Below are 20,073 nucleotides of genomic sequence, written 5' to 3'. Positions count from 1 at the left end.
TTAAGTTTGTCCAGAGATCTCCTGTGTCCATTGACTGTAACTTTGAAACTGGATATGCATTGTATGATGATGAGATATATTCCTGGAAGGAATTAGGAGTTTACTATTTTTGTAACACCATACGGTGATGTATGTAACACCATACGGTGATGTATGTAACCATACAGTGATGTATGTAACCATACGGTGATGTATGTAACCATACGGTGATGTATGTAACACCATACGGTGATGTATGTAACACCATAAGGTGATGTATGTAACACCATAAGGTGATGTATGTAACACCATACGGTGATGTATGTAACACCATACGGTGATGTATGTAGCACCATAGGGTGATGTATGTAACACCATACGGTGATGTATGTAACACCATACGGTGATGTATGTAACCATAAGGTGATGTATGTAACACCATACGGTGATGTATGTAACACCATAAGGTGATGTATGTAACACCATACGGTGATGTATGTAACACCATACGGTGATGTATGTAACACCATAAGGTGATGATACTCGCCTGTCTGTCTGTCTATACTCTCTCTGTCCGTTTTGTGTGTAAATATGTACCCCCACCAAAGTTTCAGAGCTCTAGCTGCTGAATTCCTTAAGGAATTTTAATCAATAACAAATAACAAAGGATCATGCTATCTTTGGACAAGTTTCAGTTTCAGGGTTATTGGGTCAAGGTCAAAGGTCACTCCATAAATGAGTTTCGTCAACCTTCACACACTAATCAAGGACCATAATATTTGACTTTCAGAGTTGTTTAGTCAAGACCACCGTCACCTTTTTTAGAAAATTGCTGTCAGTGTACTGAAAGCTTCATTTCTTGAGGGATTTGGATCAAACTTCTAACATTTCTAAAGCCTGTCATCAGATGGTAACCTATTCAAATTGCCTGGCATCCGTCTGTAAACACTCTTGTTATCAATATTTCTTGAGAAGTTACTGGAAGGATATTTCTCAAACTTAACATGTAGGTTCATTTAGGTCCCTGGTTTGGCCCATTCAAGTTTGAGACTGAAGGGGAAAACAAAATGGCCAACAGGCAGCCATCTTTTGTTTTGGCTGTTGAAGTACTGATTCAGAATGGGTATTTCTCAAGCTTCACATATAGGTTCCCCTTGCTCCCTAGTTGTGCCCATTTAATTTTGAGATTGAACAGGAGATAAAAATGGCTGACCATCTTGGATTTTGACATATGACATTTGTTATTGATTCTTGTTTCTTAGGAAGAAGGAAAAGTAAGAAAAGATCTATCAATGGTGTGACCATCTGGGATCTCTTGTTTTTACATTTTTTTGTATTCAAAGCAAAACGGCAAAATTCAATTAAAGTCAGATGACCGTTCAGGCTCTTGGGCCTCTTGTTGGGGATGGCAATTACAATGGGAAATTATTTTCCAAATCATTGGATGTGATTTTGTTGCTATGGTAACCACAAGGATACCTTCATTTATTATTAGTCAGATCTTGTAAATACTACAGTATTTTGTTTCTGTGGTAACATGGTCACTAGACAAAGGTTTTTGGAGGCATTTCATTGGTCAAAATTGTGATATTGTCATATAACAGAGTTTTGTGATTTGTTTACGATAGTAACCAAAAGAAGCTGTATGGAGGAATCCTGTCTACACTACTCCCATTGTGAACTAATTACAATTAAACTACACAGGAATATTAGTGATAACATGTTAATTTGTATGCACTTTGTTGTCAGTGGAATTGTTTGCTCGTCATTGTAATATCTGGTCACTTTACACAGGTTTGGATCACTTTGTCTATACTAGCTATCAATTGCTGATACGATATGTTATACATTGTAATGTTTATTTTGAACTTCCATCTCCTCACCATTGTCTGAAGTGTACATTGATGGAGGGGGGGGGGGGGCAGTAATTTAAGGGGTAAGGAGTTTAGTTTGATGGAGGGGGGGGGGGCAGTAATTTAAGGGGTAAGGAGTTTAGTTTGATGGAGAGGGGGGGCAGTAATTTAAGGGGTAAGGAGTTTAGTTTGATGGAGTGGGGGGGGCAGTAATTTAAGGGGTAAGGAGTTTAGTTTGATGGAGAGGGGGGGGGCAGTAATTTAAGAGGTAAGGAGTTTAGTTTGGTGGAGAGGGGGGCAGTAATTTAAGGGGTAAGGAGTTTAGTTTGGTGGAGAGGGGGGGCAGTAATTTAAGGGGTAAGGAGTTTAGTTTGATGGAGAGGGGGGGCAGTAATTTAAGGGGTAAGGAGTTTAGTTTGATGGAAGGGGGGGGGGCAGTAATTTAAGGGGTAAGGAGTTTAGTTTGATGGAGAGGGGGGGCAGTAATTTAAGGGGTAAGGAGTTTAGTTTGGTGGAGAGGGGGGGCAGTAATTTAAGGGGTAAGGAGTTTAGTTTGATGGAGGGGGGGGGCAGTAATTTAAGGGGTAAGGAGTTTAGTTTGATGGAGAGGGGGGCAGTAATTTAAGGGGTAAGGAGTTTAGTTTGGTGGAGAGAGGGGGCAGTAATTTAAGGCGTAAGGAGTTTAGTTTGGTGGAGAGGGGGGGCAGTAATTTAAGGGGTAAGGAGTTTAGTTTGATGGAGAGGGGGGGGGGGACAGTAATTTAAGGGTTAAGGGGCCGGATATAGTTTGATGGAGGGGGGGGGGGGGCAGTAATTTAAGGGTTTAGGGGTATAGTTAGCCCGTGGCTTACAATTCAAGTTATATAAGTGATGTAATATTTTTGTGTCTCCTGTGGGACAGTTAATAGTGCTGTGATTAGAAAAAAAACTATATTATTTCATTTTTTGTATAATCAGGCTGTTATTACAAAAATATATCATGATATTGTATATTGATTGACCAATCAAATTTTTACCTGATATGGGACTGGTTCTAATTGACCAATCATAATGAAATTACACAATTTCTTTATCAAAGTTTACACACATATTTTGTGGTGAAGTTTAAAAAGTTGCTGTTTCAGTGCTCACAGAATCTTTTTATGTTATGTTGATATACACAATATTATTTTTTTATTTGTTTATAGTTTATTCACTGTCGACGTAGTCTGTTTTTGTTTACTACATGTAAGTCCTGTAAACATCTGTACATATTGAGCTCAAAGCATATATGTAAACATTGTACAGAAAGCTACTGAAATATAACATAAAATATTAATATAAAAACCCTGAATTTTTTTAAATACTGTATTATTACGACTAGCCTGAAGATGGGGCTTCCCATAAATGAATAAAAACTGTTATATGAATTTGTTTTCGAATGTGTTGTTTTATTTTAATTTCATCTGTTCTTAAGGCCACACGAATACACAAAAAAGGTTATTTGCCTTTGTTTTTCTGAGGACTGCAAGATAGACGGTAAACAACGAGAATATATACCAACGGGGAGCAGGTTATGTTATACATAGGTACACAAGATGGACAGTAAACAACGAGAATATATACCAATGGGGAGCAGGTTATGTTATACAGAGGTACACAAGATGGACGGTAAACAACAATAATATATACCAACGGGGAGCAGGTTATGTTATACAGAGGTACACAAGATGGAGGGTAAACAACGAGAATATATACCAACGGGGAGCAGGTTATGTTATACAGAGGTACACAAGATGGACGGTAAACAACGAGAATATATACTGTACCAACGGGGAGCAGGTTATGTTATACAGAGGTACACAAGATGGACGGTAAACAACGAGAATATATACCAATGGGGAGCAGGTTATGTTATACAGAGGTACACAAGATGGACAGTAAACAACGAGAATATATACCAATGGGGAGCAGATTATGTTATACAGAGGTACACAAGATGGACAGTAAACAACGAGAATATATACCAATGGGGAGCAGGTTATGTTATACAGAGGTACACAAGATGGACAGTAAACAACGAGAATATATACTGTACCAACGGGGAGCAGGTTATGTTATACAGAGGTACACAAGATGGAGGGTAAACAACAAGAATATATACTGTACCAACGGCCGGGGAGCAGGTTATGTTATACAGAGGTACACAAGATGGAGGGTAAACAACGAGAATATATACAAACGGGGAGCAGGTTATGTTATACAGAGGTACACAAGATGGACGGTAAACAACGAGAATATATACCAACAGGGAGCAGGTTATGTTATACAGAGGTACACAAGATGGACGGTAAACAACGAGAATATATACTGTACCAACGGGGAGCAGGTTATGTTATACAGAGGTACACAAGATGGACGGTAAACAACGAGAATATAAACCAACGTAGAGCAGGTTATGTTATACAGAGGTACACAAGATGGACGGTAAACAACAATAATATATACCAACGGGGAGCAGGTTATGTTATACAGAGGTACACAAGATGGACAGTAAACAACGAGAATATAAACCAACGGGAGCAGGTTATGTTATACAGAGGTACACAAGATGGACGGTAAACAACGAGAATATATACCAACGGGGAGTAGGTTATGTTATACAGAGGTACACAAGATGGACGGTAAACAACGAGAATATATACTGTACCAACGGGGAGCAGGTTATGTTATACAGAGGTACACAAGATGGAGGGTAAACAACGAGAATATATACTGTACCAACGGGGAGCAGGTTATGTTATACAGAGGTACACAAGATGGAGGGTAAACAACAAGAATATATACTGTACCAATGGGGAGCAGGTTATGTTATACAGAGGTACACAAGATGGACAGTAAACAACGAGAATATAAACCAACGGGAGCAGGTTATGTTATACAGAGGTACACAAGATGGACGGTAAACAACGAGAATATATACCAACGGGGAGCAGGTTATGTTATACAGAGGTACACAAGATGGACGGTAAACAACAATAATATATACCAACGGGGAGCAGGTTATGTTATACAGAGGTACACAAGATGGACGGTAAACAACGAGAATATATACTGTACCAACGGGGAGTAGGTTATGTTATACAGAGGTACACAAGATGGACAGTAAACAACGAGAATATATACAAACGGGGAGCAGGTTATGTTATACAGAGGTACACAAGATGGACATTAAACAACGAGAATATATACCAATGGGTAGCAGGTTATGTTATACAGAGGTACACAAGATGGACAGTAAACAACGAGAATATATACCAATGGGGAGCAGGTTATGTTATACAGAGGTAGACAAGATGGACAGTAAACAACGAGAATATATACCAACGGGGAGCAGGTTATGTTATACAGAGGTACACAAGATGGACAGTAAACAACGAGAATATAAACCAACGGGGAGCAGGTTATGTTATACAGCGGTACACAAGATGGACAGTAAACAACGAGAATATATACCAACGGGGAGCAGGTTATGTTATACAGAGGTACACAAGATGGAGGGTAAACAACGAGAATATATACCAACGGGGAGCAGGTTATGTTATACAGAGGTACACAAGATGGACATTAAACAACGAGAATATATACCAACGGGGAGCAGGTTATGTTATACAGAGGTACACAAGATGGACATTAAACAACGAGGAGGTACACAAGATAGACAGTAAACAACAATAATATATACCAACGGGGAGCAGGTTATGTTATACAGAGGTACACAAGATGGACATTAAACAACGAGAATATATATACCAACAGGGAGCAGGTTATGTTATACAGAGGTACACAAGATGGACAGTAAACAACAATAATATATACCAACATCATAACAAGAACTCAAAATTGATAAAACAAGAGCAAGTTAACAAAACTATAAATTAGTCTGGAGACACCAGACAGAGGTACAATGGTAATAGGACCAGGTAGAAGACTAAACAACTAATGAATGACTCCCACCATACACACTTAACTCAAATCTGTTGGCGTTTTTCGTCCCCCACTGAACACTAAGCAGATTTCAACCTAATTTGGTCTAAGTCATCCTTGGGTGAGCTCGAGGGGGACCCAATTTTGTATAAACGGTGGGCCTGGCCCCTAGGGGCCAGAGGAATGACTGGTATGTATGGTCCCTGTATGCAATAGGGGAAATGTAGCCATTATTTTGAATTCCTGCTGTGTATAGGAATGAAAGGATTTGGTCTGAAGCAACCTTGGGTGAAGGGGAAAACAATATAAACTATGGCTTGGATGTTGTTTAGGGGTTGATAATTATAAACATTTGATGTAGATGTTGTTTAGGGGTTGATAATTATAAACATTTGATGTAGATGTTGTTTAGGGGTTGATAATTATAAACATTTGATGTTGATGTTATGATATATTTTATGAATATTCTTTGAGGGTTTATTGGTATTTTATAGGATAAATTATTATTTTGTGAGGGTAGATGAATATTATGTGAGCGTAGGTGAGTATTTTATGGGTGTAGAGTAGAATTTTATAGGGTAGATGAATATTTTATTGGGATACATTAATATTTCGTGAGGGTAGATGAATATTATGTGAGGGTAGATGAGTATTTTATATCATGGTCGATGAATTTTATTAGGATAAATGAGTATTTCATGAGGGAAGATGAATTTTGTATGAGGGTAGATGAGTATTTTATAGGGTAGATGAGTATTTTATAGGGTAGATGAGTAGTTTATAGGGTAGATGAGTATTTTATAGGGTAGATGAGTATTTTATAGGGTAGATGAGTAGTGTATAGGGTAGATGAGTATTTTATAGGGTAGATGAGTATTTTATAGGGTAGATGAGTAGTTTATAGGGTAGATGAGTAGTTTATAGGGTAGATGAGTAGTTTATAGGGTAGATGAGTATTGTATAGGGATCTGATTTTATAGGCTAGATTAGTCATTTTCTCGGCTCGCTGCGTCTTTTCTCTCGGGTCGCTGCGTTTTCTCGGGTATCTGCTCAGTTTCTCGGGTAGCTGCGTATTTATCGGGTCGCTGCGTCGTTCTTCTCGGGTCCCTGGTCGTTTCTGGGATCGCTGCGTCTGTCCCAGGGTAGCTAGCGTTTATTACCTCGGGTCGCTGCGTCCTTTTCTCGGGTCGCTGTTTCGTTTCTCGGGTCGCTGCGTCGTTTCTCAGGTCGTGGTGTTTTGGGTGTTGTTTTCGGGTGTGGTTTTTTTGGGGCGCGGGGCTTTCGGGTCCTCGTCTTTTTCGGGTCCTGCGTTTTCTCGGGGGGCTGCGTCTTTTTCCGGGGGTGCCTTTTTTTTTCGGGGGCGCTGCTCGTTCTGGGTCCTGCGTCTTTCTCGGGGCCGGCGTTTCCGGGGCGCTGCCGTTTTTTTCGGGGCGCTGCTCGTTTCTCGGGTGCTCTTTTTCTTTGGTCCTGCGTTTTTCTGGGGCGCTCTCTTTTCGGGTTGGCGCTGTTTCCGGGTGTGCGTTTTTTAGGGTGTGCGTCTTTTCGGGTTGCTTTTTTTTCTCGGGTCCCGCTTTTTTCTGGGTTGCGTCTTTTTCCCCCGGGGGCGCTTTTTGGGTTTTGCCTTTTTTCGGGTTTTCCCTTTCCCGGGGCGCCTTTTTTTCTCGGGGTCGCTGCGTTTTTCTCGGTCTGCTCGTTTCTGGGTCGCTGCGTCGTTTCTGGGGCGCTTTGGGCCCCGGCGTGCTCGTTTCCCCGGGGCCGTTTTTTTTTGGGTCCTCGTCTTTTTCCGGGTCGCTCCTCGTTCGGGGCGCTCTTTTTTTTCCCCCCTTTTCTCGGGTGCTGCGTCGTTTTCCCCCGGGGCGCTGCGTCGTTTTCCGGGGCCTCGTGTTTTTCGGTTGGGGCCCTCTTTCTCGGGTCCTCGTGTTTCCGGGTCCTGCCCTTTTCCGGTCCCTGCTCTTCCGGGGCGCTGCGTTTTCTCGGGTCGCGCGTCTTTTCTCGGGGCCTGCTCTTTTTTTGGGTCGCTGGGCTTTCTCGGGGCGTGCTTTTTCGGGGCTGCGTTTTCTCGGGTGCTGGTTTTCTCGGGGCGCTGGTTTTCTCGGGTCCGCGCTTTTTTCGGGTTGCTGTTTTTTCGGGGCGCTGGTCGTTCTTGGGGGTGGGGTTTTGGCGTGGTTTTTTCGGGGGGTGGATTTTTGGGTTGCTTTTTTTTTGGTCGTGGTTTTTGGGGGCTGGCTTTTTCGGGTGTGGGTTTTGGTGTCTCTTTTCCGGGGGTGCGAGTGTTTTGGGTCCTGGTTTTTATGGGTCGTGGTTTTGGGGCCTGGTGTTTTTTTGCCTTTTGTTTTTTTGGGTTGGGTTTTTGGGTGTGGTTTTTTGGGTTTTTTTTTGGGTTGGGGTTTCTGGGGGTTTATTTTTTTGGGGGTTTGGTTTTTGGGGTGGGTTTTTTGGGGAATGGAAAATTTTTCGGGTGATCTTTCTGGGTGATGAAAGGGTCTTTTTTTTGGGTGATGGGCTTTTTGGGGCGCTGGTTTTTTGGGGGGAAAAGGGGTTTCGGGTTTTCCGTTTTTCGGGTGTGCCTTTTCCGGGCCCTGCTTTTCTGGGCCTGCCCCTTTTTTCCTGGTCGCTGGTCGTTTCGGGGGCCCCGGCGTTTCCCCGGGTGTGAAATTGTTTTTGGTCGTGCGTATTTTCTGGGTCCCGCTTTTCGGGTCCTCGTTTTTCTCGGTTTTGTGCTTTTTCTCGGGTCGCTGCCTTTTTTTTTCTTTCCGGGTCGCTTGCCCGGGTCCGCTTTTTTGGGGCGCTCGCTTTTCCCCGGGTCGTGCGTCGTTTTCTCGGGTCCCCCTTTTTCTCGGGTCCTCGTCTTTCCTTTTTCCGGTCGTGCTCTTTCTCGGGTCGCTGCTTTTTTCGGGTCGCGCGTTTCTCTGGTCGCTGGCCTTTTCTCGGGTCCTGCTCTTTTTTCGGGGCCGGCTCTTCTCGGGTCCGCGGGTTTTTTCGGGTCTGCTCTTTTCTCGGGTCGCCCCGTCTTTTTCTCGGGTCGCTGGGGCTTTTTTCGGGTCGTGCGTCTTTTTGGGGGCTGGTTTTTGGGGGCGCTGGTGTTCTAGGGTCCTTTTTTCCGGTGTGGTTTTTTCTCGGGTCGCTGTTTTTTTGGGGTGGGTGTTTTTCTGGTTTGGGCCTGGGCGTTTCTGGGGCTGCTCGTTTCTCGGGGCGCTCGTCGGTTTTTTCGGGTCCCTGCCTTTTTCTCGGGGCGCGCGTTTTTCGGGTCGCTCGTTTTTCCGGGTCGCTCCTTTCCTTTCTCGGGTCGCCGGGGTTTTCTCGGGGCGCCCGCGCTTTTTCCCCGGGTCCTCGTCTTTTTTCGGGTCCTGGCTTTTCTCGGGTGCTGCTGTTTTTTTCCGGGGCGTCCCTTCTCGGGTCGCGCTTTTTTTCTCGGGTCGCTGCGTTTTTTCTTGGTCCTGCGGGTTTTTCTCGGGTCGTCCTTTTCCGGGTGTGGTGTTTTTTCGGGTGCTGCGTTTTTCTCGGGGCCTCGTCGTTCTCGGGTCGCTGCCCTTTTGGGGGCCTGCTTTTTCGGGTCCTGCGTCGTTTTTTTGGGTCCGCTTTTTCCGGGGCGTGCGTCTTTTTTCGGGGGCCCGCTCTTTTCCCGGGGGGTGGTCGTTTCTCGGGGGCTGGGGTTTTTTCTCCCGGGGGGCTTCCTTTTCCCGGGGCGCTGCTCTTTTTTCGGGGCCCCCCTTTTTTCGGGTGCGCTTTTTTTCCTCCCTGGCTCTTTCTCGGGTGCTCCTTTTTCTCGGGTCGCTGCCCCCTTTTTCCCGGGGCCCTTTTTTCTTTTTCCGGGGCGTTTTTTTCGGGTTTTTTTCCCCGCTGTCCTCCCCTTTTTTTTTTTCCTCCGGCCTCCCTTTTCTGGGGGGGTTTTTCCCGGTCGCTCCCCCCGGGTTTTCCCTTTTGGGCTTCCATGGGTCGGGTCCCCCCGGTCTTCGGGTTGGGGGTGCTCTTTTCCCCCGGGTCTGGCATGGCTGTCTCCGGTCGCTCCCCTTTTTGCGGGGGGGCTGGCTCCCGGGCCCCCCGGGCGGGCCCTTTGGGCCTGTCTCCTTTGTCGGCTCCCCTTTCTGGGTCCCGTGTTTTTAAATTTTTCCCCGTCCCTGTTCGCTCCCCCGGGGTTGGGCGGGTTTTAAATTCCACTGTGTCGCCCCTCAGGTTTGGTCGGGTATAAAGGGGGTTCCCCCTGGTCCCTCCCTCAGGGATTGGTCGGGATAAAAGGTACGGGGGTCCCCCAAAACCCCCCCCCCCCCCCCCCCCCCTTTTTTTTTTTTTTTTTTTACCCCTCAGGGATCTGGTCGGGTATAAAGGACGTGTCTCACTGTGTCGGCTCCCTCAGGGATCTGGTCGGGTATAAAGGACGTGTCTCACTGTGTCGGCTCCCTCAGGGATTTGGTCGGGTATATAGGACGTGTCTCACTGTGTCGGCTCCCTCAGGGTATAAAGGACGTGTCTCACTGTGTCAGCTCTCTCATGGTATAAAGGACGTGTCTCACTGTGTCAGCTCCCTCAGGGATTTGGTCGGGTATGAAGGACGTGTCTCACTGTGTCGGCTCCCTCAGGGATTTGGTCGGGTATGAAGGACGTGTCTCACTGTGTCGGCTCCCTCAGGGATTTGGTCGGGTATAAAGGACGTGTCTCACTGTGTCAGCTCTCTCATGGTATAAAGGACGTGTCTCACTGTGTCAGCTCCCTCAGGGATTTGGTCGGGTATGAAGGACGTGTCTCACTGTGTCGGCTCCCTCAGGGATTTGGTCGGGTATGAAGGACGTGTCTCACTGTGTCGGCTCCCTCAGGGATTTGGTCGGGTATATAGGACGTGTCTCACTGTGTCAGCTCTCTCAGGGTATAAAGGACGTGTCTCACTGTGTCAGCTCCCTCAGGGATCTGGTCGGGTATGAAGGACGTGTCTCACTGTGTCGGCTCCCTCGGGGATCTGGTCGGGTATGAAGGACGTGTCTCACTGTGTCGGCTCCCTCGGGGATCTGGTCGGGTATGAAGGACGTGTCTCACTGTGTCGGCTCCCTCAGGGATTTGGTTGGGTATAAAGGACGTGTCTCACTGTGTCAGCTCTCTCATGGTATAAAGGACGTGTCTCACTGTGTCGGCTCCCTCAGTGACATATTACCTGTGTCAAATATTGTAAAATAATTTTGTGTCAATTGTTGTTAAATCACCTTTGTGTCAATATGTTGTAATACATATACATGTACCATAATCCTTGATTTTCTAGTCTGCCCATGAATGAATGTTGTGAAATCACTTGTCAAATGTTGTGAATTTACCCGTCAAATGTGAAATTACCCGTGTCAAATGTGAAATTACCTGTGTCAAATGTGAAATTACCCGTGTCAAATGTGAAATTATCCGTGTCAAATGTTTGAAATCACATCTATGTCATTTGTTGTGAAATTACCTCTGTGTCAAAATGTTTTAATACATATACTGTAATCCTTGATTTTCTAGTCTACCCAGGAATTAAAAAAAGTTAACTTCTATATATCAGTCCAAACAAATATAGTAAACATGTATATAATATTCAATCACAAATGAACTGAATAATTTCCTGTTTATTTGCTATTAAAGAAGGATGACATAACAATGAAAGTTTTCAACACTGTCTATATTTGAGACCTTCTACAAAATCATCCCACCAGAGAAACCACCACGGGTTCGTCATCATCAGGAACAGACACGAAGTCCCATTTAAACTTGAGAGTAAGGTGGTCACGAAATTTAAGCCCTTTCTTACGAAGGACTTCATTGGCTTGGCAAGACTCAATATTTGCGAAAAACACTCTCAAAGTGGAAGTGAGAAAGTTATCCTGAGAGACAATGTCAACAAAGAAATCTTCAGGTATTTCTTTTACTTGGAAATGGAGAATTGTTATAAAGTTTAAATACAGATCTGTGTGTTTGGCCAATGCATCCTCACTACTGCACAGTAAATGAACAAGTTTTTTCCATTGGTCAAACGCATCATATACCTGACCAATCAGAAAACAGATGAATGAAAATTGAATTTCTCCCAAAATGTCGTTTGAGTTGTCAGTACAATATGTGAGGAGTACGTATTCTAATGTGTAACTGGAGTCAATGTTGTGTTTTGTGATTTCAGCAGGAGAACTTCCAGGTGGACATTTATTTTTTGGGATTGCTGAGAATCGTAACGATGTTCCTGGAGTTGTCTTCATGTCTGGTAGTCTGTCTTCAGCCTCTTGGAAAGAAACTGGTCCCTCAGATGTGAAAGTTCCAGATTTGTTAAAACTTCCATTATTTTCGTTGTTTTCTTTTCTGGATTGGCTTGTACTTTTGTCAGAGACAAATTCTGACACAGACGCAATCTTCCCTTTTTCTGGAGAGAGTCTGCATGCAAGGTCACCAGTAATATAGCTAGAAAGGGACACCCAGGTCTTGTAACTGTAAAATACAAGCAGATGTATATATTAATTCATAAGCTTAAGTAAACAGTGATAACAGCATATGACAGTTTCCAGCATTCAATTCAAACACTGTTAATAAAAATGGGCTTGGGAATTTATCAAAAAGATTACATTCATATTTTCACATAACATTCAAATTAAATATTTTTAAGAAACAACTACAGACCCAATGGACCTGTATCGTTCACCTGGCATCACATACAATCTGAGAAGAGGGTACGATGGTCTGGCTGATATGGTATACACATGTAACCCTGGTAAATACTAGCTGCAATATACCGCTCGGCTAGAGAGATCTTCTCTTTAGCTCGATCAGTTGAGCGTAAGACTAGTAAGCCAGACGTCCCGGGTTCGATCGCTAGCGGAGGCAGTGATTTAAATTTAATTTATCATCCGCTCTGTTACATTGGCGCCCATGTAGGGACTCGGGGAAAATACTCAGCCTTGCTCCATAAGCATTGCTGTTACCCCTGGAAACTCGAAGACGAGTTCTTTCCTGGAGGGGGAGTATGTAACCCTGGTGAATACTAGCTGTAATACACCGCTCGGCTAGAGAGATCTTTTCTTTAGCTCGATCGGTTGAGCGTAAGACTAGTAAGCCAGAGGTCCCGGGTTCGATCCCTAGCGGAGGCAGTGATTTAAATTTGATTTATCATGCGCTCTGTTACACACATATATACTGTTCTGTTATTTTCCTCTGCTACTGAGACTCTCCTGATCTCACAGCCAAGAAAATCAATCTGATAAGGGTTATTGTTCTCCTTGTTCCAGGCCTTGACTTAAAGGTTTGAAGCAGACAGCCTTCATGTTCACACTACTTTCAATATTATCCCACCAAGAATTTGTTTTCCATAACAGTAGTTTTGATCAGTAGTGAGTAACTATTTGGCAGGGATAGTCAGCAAAATCATTTAAAGCCAAATTTGAGATATAGAGGATATCTAACAGTGTCTTCAGTAATACCAAATATATTTCACTCGTGGGGCTAATATTTTGATATTTTTCACTCGTGCTGCGCGCACTCGTGAAAAATATCAAAATATTAGCCCCACGAGTGAAATATATATTTGGTATTACTGAAGACACTGTTAGATATTCTGTTTATTACATTTTTTATCAATGAAAAACCTACCCCGTATGCTAACTAGGCCTAATGTAAACAAAAAAAGTAGTTTCCCCTGTCCAGGTGCTGACATATATGTCAGGCTTTCTGATTGGTCAATTATTTTGGTATTTTCTAATCATTAATTTGATTGGTCAAATCAGCAAAAGTGATATTTTTCACTAGTGAAAAATTTCACTGGTAAAAATGTAATAAAATTTCCCCATTTAAGGGCACTCGTCTCTTCAGTTTAGAAGAAAAAAGAAACAAAAGCATAGATGAATCAAGATGAACATATATATATATATATTTACCTCTCCTGCAATGCTTTATCAGTACAATGTAGTCAGTTTAAAGCAAACTTTTACTGAAATTACTGCATTTTTTCAAAACAAAACAACCATACAAATCTCCACATAAATAAAGTGATATCTGTAGCTTTGAAATACATTATATATGTGTATTATGTTGTAAGCTCTTACTTGTTGTAGGGATATGGTCCAAGGAATTTGTCCATTTCCTGTGTGTTGTCATGGTAACGCTGCATATCTTCTGGGCTGACATCACTTTCTCCAATATCTATAAAGAAATGGTCCTTTTTTTTTAATTTCCATCAAATATTTTCAATTGTTTAATTCAATAGACATAATTTGGAAATAAGATGTGTGTCCCTAATGACTGTCACCTCCAAAACAAACACAAACACAACATTGATATGTTTTTTTTAGCAATCTATTTACCTATAATATTGTTGAATATGATAATTAATAAGTGCTTTCAATATTGGCCTAGTTATTGTGCCTGGTCAGTCACATTTGGCCTCTGGGTCTGGATGACACCAGTCATCGGCATGATAACAGCTAGGCTATGTTCTTCGGAATGATACATGTAACTGTATATGATTATTCTATATATGAGTACCTGCATGTTCATAACTATAACCTTTCCCAATTATATTGTATATATTTCAAGATATCATGTTATCTGTTGATTAATGTATATTATGTTTTGTATGTTGTTATAGAGGGCCATATGGAGATTAGCACATGCTAAATATGTCACTCTCAGAAAATAAAGTATAAAGTATTATTATTATACAATGTAATTAAAAACACTAATAAAAACAAAAATATTATTAATATGAATCTAATAAGAAATATTTCAGTAATAAGGTCAAATTACAGATTTTGAAAATGGCTGGCAGCTGTCATCTTAAATTTTCCTTTTATCAAAAACATAGATAACAAACATTTGGTCAGAAACTGATCTCGTTATTTCAGCAAATTTCATCAATAATGGTGGAAAAAAAAATTACGGATGATGGAAGACTCAGAAAGGAGGACACCCAACACACTACAGATAATGCCCCATAGCTCATGTCAGCCTTCTGCTTAGGTGGGCTTACAAAGAACCATCTCAAGATCATTTCAGGCAAGTTTGACCTGAATCCCACAGGGGGCCCAGACCCACCTTTTATTTGTACATGTAACACCTATATCTGTACACACCATACACACCAACCTCACCACTTAGCCTCCACGACTGATTCATCATTGTAAAAAGTCTTGTGCATCATTTTGAAACTATCACATATACACATAAGTAATATACCTATTTTCCGTTCATGAATATTGACTAGTCTGCCAATCAAAGATCAACACAACAAGTCCTTCTGGTGGGTTTATAACTTAAGGTCTTTAAAATGATTATTAAAAGGACACTATTGTTATTTTTTTCTTTTGTTATTTTCATTATTTGAGTGACAGGCAGTGTCTAGGCTATCGCTGCTATAGCATCTTAAACTTTTTTTCATATTTCAGTTTTTTTAATTTCTCTTGAGTCATGTAGATATGGGTGTACTGACATACCGTATTTGACCTAATAAGGGCGCGGGTAATTGACAGTGGGGGCGCCCTTATTAAGATTAGTTATTCTGAAGTTTTATGAAACAGACTATACCTTATAGCAGAATACCAAAAGTTGTGGAAACGGTAAAATATTCAGTCATAAAAATATTCCAGATGAAGATATCTAATCATTATCATATATTAAGCTTAAACACCACTTGAATACTCCTGTAAACTTGTAAACCATGCCAGCTGATCTTTAAACCAGAGAATGTGTGTTCCACCATTTATGTTCAAATGTAACTCTTTTGTGTTCTATTTATAGAAACAGGTGATTTCCCAGATCATATCAGACATCGTTTTCTTTGACCTAATAATTGATTTACAATGTCTTTTACTAGCTTTCTGTTCTGAACAAAAGTTATTTATCAACAAGAATAAAGTCTTTACTTTACCTTCAAATAAAGATGGTAAGTTATTATTTGTATGAATTATTACTTTTGAACACCATTTTGACACTCAGTCAAAGATTTATTTCCTTGAAAAAAGGTAGGGGCGCCCTTATTAGGGCAGGCGCCCTTATTAGGTCAAATACGGTATGCCAAACTTACCTTCTAATTGGTTGTCCCATTTCCGTACAACAATTTCCCTCTGCTTAAAGTTGTAAAAGAACCCAGTTCTGGGGCTTGTTTCCCCTTCTTTGGTACAGGCACTGTAGATTACAAATACTGACATAAACACTGGCATTCAAAAACACTTATGCTAGTCATGTCATGAGCAAAAGGCACATAAAATACTTCAACATGAGCAATGAATTCATCATCTAAATGTGCATTTTATGAAAATGGTGAAAAAATATCCTCAGTACAAAGACTAGACATAACCATATTCCTCTAAATTCCAGTATAGAGGTAATGGTGTCATGGTTTGAAGAGTGATTCAACCAATTTCATTTGTAACAGAAATGAGATTGAACTCCCATAACAAAGAGAAGATGTAAAATATGGTAGTATCCTCCATTTTTGGTATAATATTACAATGTATAATGAAAATTTACAGAATAAAGACATTTTACATTAAAATCCAATTCACCTTTATAGTTTGAACTCATGGAACAAAGACAAACAAATTATAAAGGCTTTTCAATTTAGATTGACAGAACTGTTCCTTATATTAATGTTCTGTGTAATTAAAAATGTGTACAAGAAATCCCAGATGCTTTCCTCTTCTTCTACCTGATTTTTTGAAAACAAGAGGAACATACATAAGAAATTTTAGAAAATTCCATCCAAAACTCTGAGAAATAAAAACAACAAACTTTACCTAATATAAGAGGAACCTACTGATGAAATTCAAAACAGATTTATGAACAACTTTCTGAGAAATGGCCACCATCTATTAAATGATGGTTGGCCAAAAATAAGGAAATAGTATTACCTGTAGTAAACAAAGTGTACCCCAGGTGGTATCATTTTCACACCCCGGAACTGAGCTCCAACTTTCCAGGAAATGTAGTCGATACCAAACTCTGTACCTTCTGGTACACCAAGGAACAACAATATGGCTCCCTCTCGAAACAGTACTTTGGCCTTGTCTTGGTCCATATTGGTCATGATCATTTAACTGAAGAAAATAACATAAATAAATAGAAGTCTCATCAAGTCAAATAAAATCACTTAAAACATACTGGTATAATCTCAGAGAATCTGTCACAATTGCTGAACTGTTCTTCGACTTTGTTCGCCAAATCTTGTTATATGAATGTAATACAAACAAGTGGTATGTATCTCACAGTCTCAGGTGATACAATTATCTCTATTTAAAGAGGCTTGCCCGCAGAGAGATCAGAAAAATTGGCTAAAAGAAAAAGATTTTTTACACATGACAGATTGTTGGAATTGTTGAGTTTTTCATTTTATTTTCCTTATAAAACACTGAAAAGTGATATTAAAACCTCATTTTTTAAATATTATTTATTTAATCGCAACCCGCAATAAGTCTAATTTGATTGACACATCAAAGAAACAAGCATGTGCACAGTGCCGCACAGTGATAACTTCAAAGGCAGCGGCGATTTACAAAGAAGATTTGCCGTTATATTCCATACATTTCCCTCTCAGGTTGAGTTTTAAAACGTCTTTTAAATACATATTCTGTAATTGTTTTCAAGAAATAAAGTCGGAAAGCCTCTAATTTTGTCACATAGAAACGTGTACTGAAGTTTATTTAGTGATCGGAGATGTGCCGTTTACCGGTCCGTCTGCGGGTAAGCCTCTTTAACCAATACACATCAAAAGATAGTTAAGCTAAATCACAATGCTGCTCAGGAAAACACTATCACAATAAGAGATTCTTCCCCTGGATATTTTAGTGATTATGACAAAACACTCCCAATGAAGTTAAAATATTATGTAATTACAAATACATTTTTCAAGTTTAGGATCTACTTTTCAGTTCCATGTATTGCATGTTGACTTTCCTTTAATCAACATTAAGCTTTCTGGCCATAGTTCCAAAGAATATTACAAGTACATCTGACTTATAAAGACCCTAGTGCTAATGTATTGTAAACACATCTTGGATTACTGACCAACCTAGAAAATAACAACTCTTGTGAAAAATATAACTTTTTTTTCGATTTGACCAATCAAAACACTCCTTACAAACGACGATTGGGAAAACTGAAAGTATATTTTGCTACAAAAATGTAATAAACAGAATATCTAACGGTATGCACATTTGTGAAAATTATCAAAATATTAGCCCCACTCATGAAATATATTTGGTATTTCTGAAGACACTGTTAGATATCTCCTGTTTAGTTACATTTATAGTCAATATTGATTACATTTATTAGACATTTTTTATTATTATCTAAGAGCTATACACAACATAGATTACACAAGAGGCCCAGAGGGCCTGTATCGCTCACCTGGATTTCATGAGATATGAAACAAGAATGATGATTAAGTGTATTTGTCACTGGTATTGCTATGTCAGTATATCATAGGCATTTTATATGGGTACGTGAGGTTTTTATGCCAAAAAATGCATTAATCCATGAAATAAAATTGACTTTTGGCGCAACCCCATAGGGATGCTACCACACAAATGTGAGTGACCCCTTTTTACCCCGCCTTCTGCAAATTTTGAATCCCTACCCAAAAGGATGCTACCAGTCAAATATGAGCTGTTTCAGAGAAGTTGTTCATATCAATTTAGCCAAATTGACCCCTTTTGGCCCGCCCCTCAGCCCCCAGGGGGTCGGCCCTGTCATTTGTACAATTTTGAATCCCCACCCCATAGTAATGCTACCAGGCTTATATGAGCAATATCCATTGCTCAGTTTCAGAGAAGAAGTTGTTTATATCAATATAGCCCAATAGACAACATTTGGCCACACCCCTCAGGCCCCTGGGGGGTCAGTCCCATCATTTGTATAATTTTGAATCCCTACCTAATAGTGATGTTCCCAGGCAAATATGAGCAATATCCATTGATCGGTTTCAGAGAAGAAGTCGTTTATATCAATATAGCCAAATTGACCACATTTGGCCCCACCCCTCCGTTCCCTTGGGGGTCAGCCCCATCATTTGTATAATTTTGAATCCCCACCCCATAGTGATGCTACCAGGCAAATATGAGTGGTATCCATTGCTCAGTTTCAGAGAAGTCGTTAATATCAAAATAGCTATATTGACCCATTTTGGCCTCACCCCTCAGGCCCCCAGGGGGTCATCCCCTACTTTTGTACAATTTTTAATCCCCACCCCATAGTGATGCTATCAGGCAAATAGGAGCAAAATCCTTTGCTTGGTTTCAGAGAAGAAGTCATTTATATTAATAGAGCCAAATTGACCCGATCAGCGGCCTCTTATGTTATATAGGAGTAAGTAGATCTGCTGCACATTGGCTTTGCCTAAAATTATTACCGTTGTATTAAAACCGGGTACTACGGTGTTTAGGGTAATAATAATAATATGTATTCAGGTAAAGCATACACCCTAGCCCTAGGCCTGTACACAGTACAATAGAATTACATATATGTTATACAATATTTGCATCATTTCCATATTTTCTTAATTTCATAATATATGAAAATGATGAGTGATTAATGAATAGTATCACAAATATTGTTGAATATCACAGTTGACATAAGTAACATGTTATGTAACGTTATTGCACGTTATTGTTATAGAGTAAATTTGCTTTACCTACGATTGCCCATGAAAGCCGATGTACAGCTTATTTCCAATGGGGTCCTCGGATAGGGTAGGGTAGGGTACTACAATGTTTTAAGATATAGGCCTATTAGAGAGATGTTCTTGCAAATAACTTAAATACCTTTTTTTACTAGAACAAGTCTTCAACGTTATACGTCGTAAACACAGGAACTGCTTTTTACGCAAGGGAAGATAACTAGAATTTACCGGAAACGTCAAAATAATTGAGTTGACAACGGTCGAACATATCCGGAAAATACAAAAATAAGTATCGAGCAATAGTTATGCTTGCTGGGTACGTGACCATTGTAAGTTGAAAGGTTTTAAAATATTAAATCTACTGACGGTTATTTATGTCCATCAAAGTGCAAAATGCGTCGGCGCAAACAAACACCAATAAATTTGATTTGAGATAAGCAACCGATGAGGTAGGCCTATTCTGTCCGCTCTTTCAATCACAGGTCTAAAGATTTCTATCTTATCTTACTAGTCAATTCTCGATTGAAGAAATAACCCAAGGCAATAATAATAGTTCAATACATATAATTCTGGAATTCTTCAGATACAATATTTTTACTTTCTCACAGAATCGTTCAAGTGTCCACTCTATCAGTATAGATATATATGTTATTTATTTCTGTTTCC

At 40.7% G+C, this 20,073-nt stretch overlaps 2 protein-coding genes across 4 annotated transcripts; both read right to left on the bottom strand.

Annotated features, from left to right (window-relative positions):
* Positions 1-6,784: 6,784 nt before the first annotated feature.
* LOC117318312 (serine/arginine repetitive matrix protein 1-like) lies at positions 6,785-9,788 on the bottom strand. The gene is made up of 3 exons (XM_033873310.1): positions 8,366-9,788; positions 7,350-8,051; positions 6,785-7,302 (listed from the first exon to the last, which is right to left on the bottom strand). Exons 1-3 carry the CDS (start codon positions 9,786-9,788, stop codon positions 6,785-6,787), a joined length of 2,643 nt encoding a protein of 880 aa, XP_033729201.1.
* Positions 9,789-11,365: 1,577 nt separating this feature from the next.
* LOC117318314 (protein AAR2 homolog) lies at positions 11,366-19,638 on the bottom strand. Of its 3 annotated transcripts, none has more exons than XM_033873311.1 (5): positions 19,550-19,638; positions 16,643-16,828; positions 15,817-15,917; positions 13,841-13,937; positions 11,366-12,233 (listed from the first exon to the last, which is right to left on the bottom strand). In XM_033873311.1, exons 2-5 carry the CDS (start codon positions 16,822-16,824, stop codon positions 11,459-11,461), a joined length of 1,155 nt encoding a protein of 384 aa, XP_033729202.1. In that variant the 5' UTR covers positions 16,825-16,828; positions 19,550-19,638; the 3' UTR covers positions 11,366-11,458. The 3 variants fall into 3 exon arrangements, with proteins under 3 accessions (XP_033729202.1, XP_033729203.1, XP_033729204.1); XM_033873312.1 differs by having other exon boundaries at positions 16,643-16,831; positions 19,551-19,617; XM_033873313.1 differs by having other exon boundaries at positions 19,420-19,579.
* Between the last annotated feature and the right edge of the window lie 435 nt (positions 19,639-20,073).

Source organism: Pecten maximus, unplaced genomic scaffold, assembly GCF_902652985.1.
Source record: "Pecten maximus unplaced genomic scaffold, xPecMax1.1, whole genome shotgun sequence".
Taxonomy (NCBI): Eukaryota; Metazoa; Mollusca; class Bivalvia; order Pectinida; family Pectinidae; genus Pecten; species Pecten maximus.
This window is presented reverse-complemented; position numbering and strand designations above follow the sequence as displayed.

Coding starts and splice junctions, on each gene's coding strand:
- LOC117318312 (XM_033873310.1), bottom strand. CDS start 9,788: ATGCCAGACCCGGGGGAAAAGAGCACCCCCAACCCGAAGACCGGGGGG. Junction 8,052..8,365: donor AAAAGCAGGGCCCGGAAAAG/GCACACCCGAAA, acceptor CCCCCGGAAAAG/AGACACCAAAACCCACACCC. Junction 7,303..7,349: donor GCGGGACCCGAGAAAAAAAA/GCAACCCGAAAA, acceptor ACCCGGAAACAG/CGCCAACCCGAAAAGAGAGC.
- LOC117318314 (XM_033873311.1), bottom strand. CDS start 16,824: ATGATCATGACCAATATGGACCAAGACAAGGCCAAAGTACTGTTTCGA. Junction 15,918..16,642: donor GTACACTTTGTTTACTACAG/GTAATACTATTT, acceptor TGTAATCTACAG/TGCCTGTACCAAAGAAGGGG. Junction 12,234..13,840: donor GGACCATATCCCTACAACAA/GTAAGAGCTTAC, acceptor TGTATTTTACAG/TTACAAGACCTGGGTGTCCC.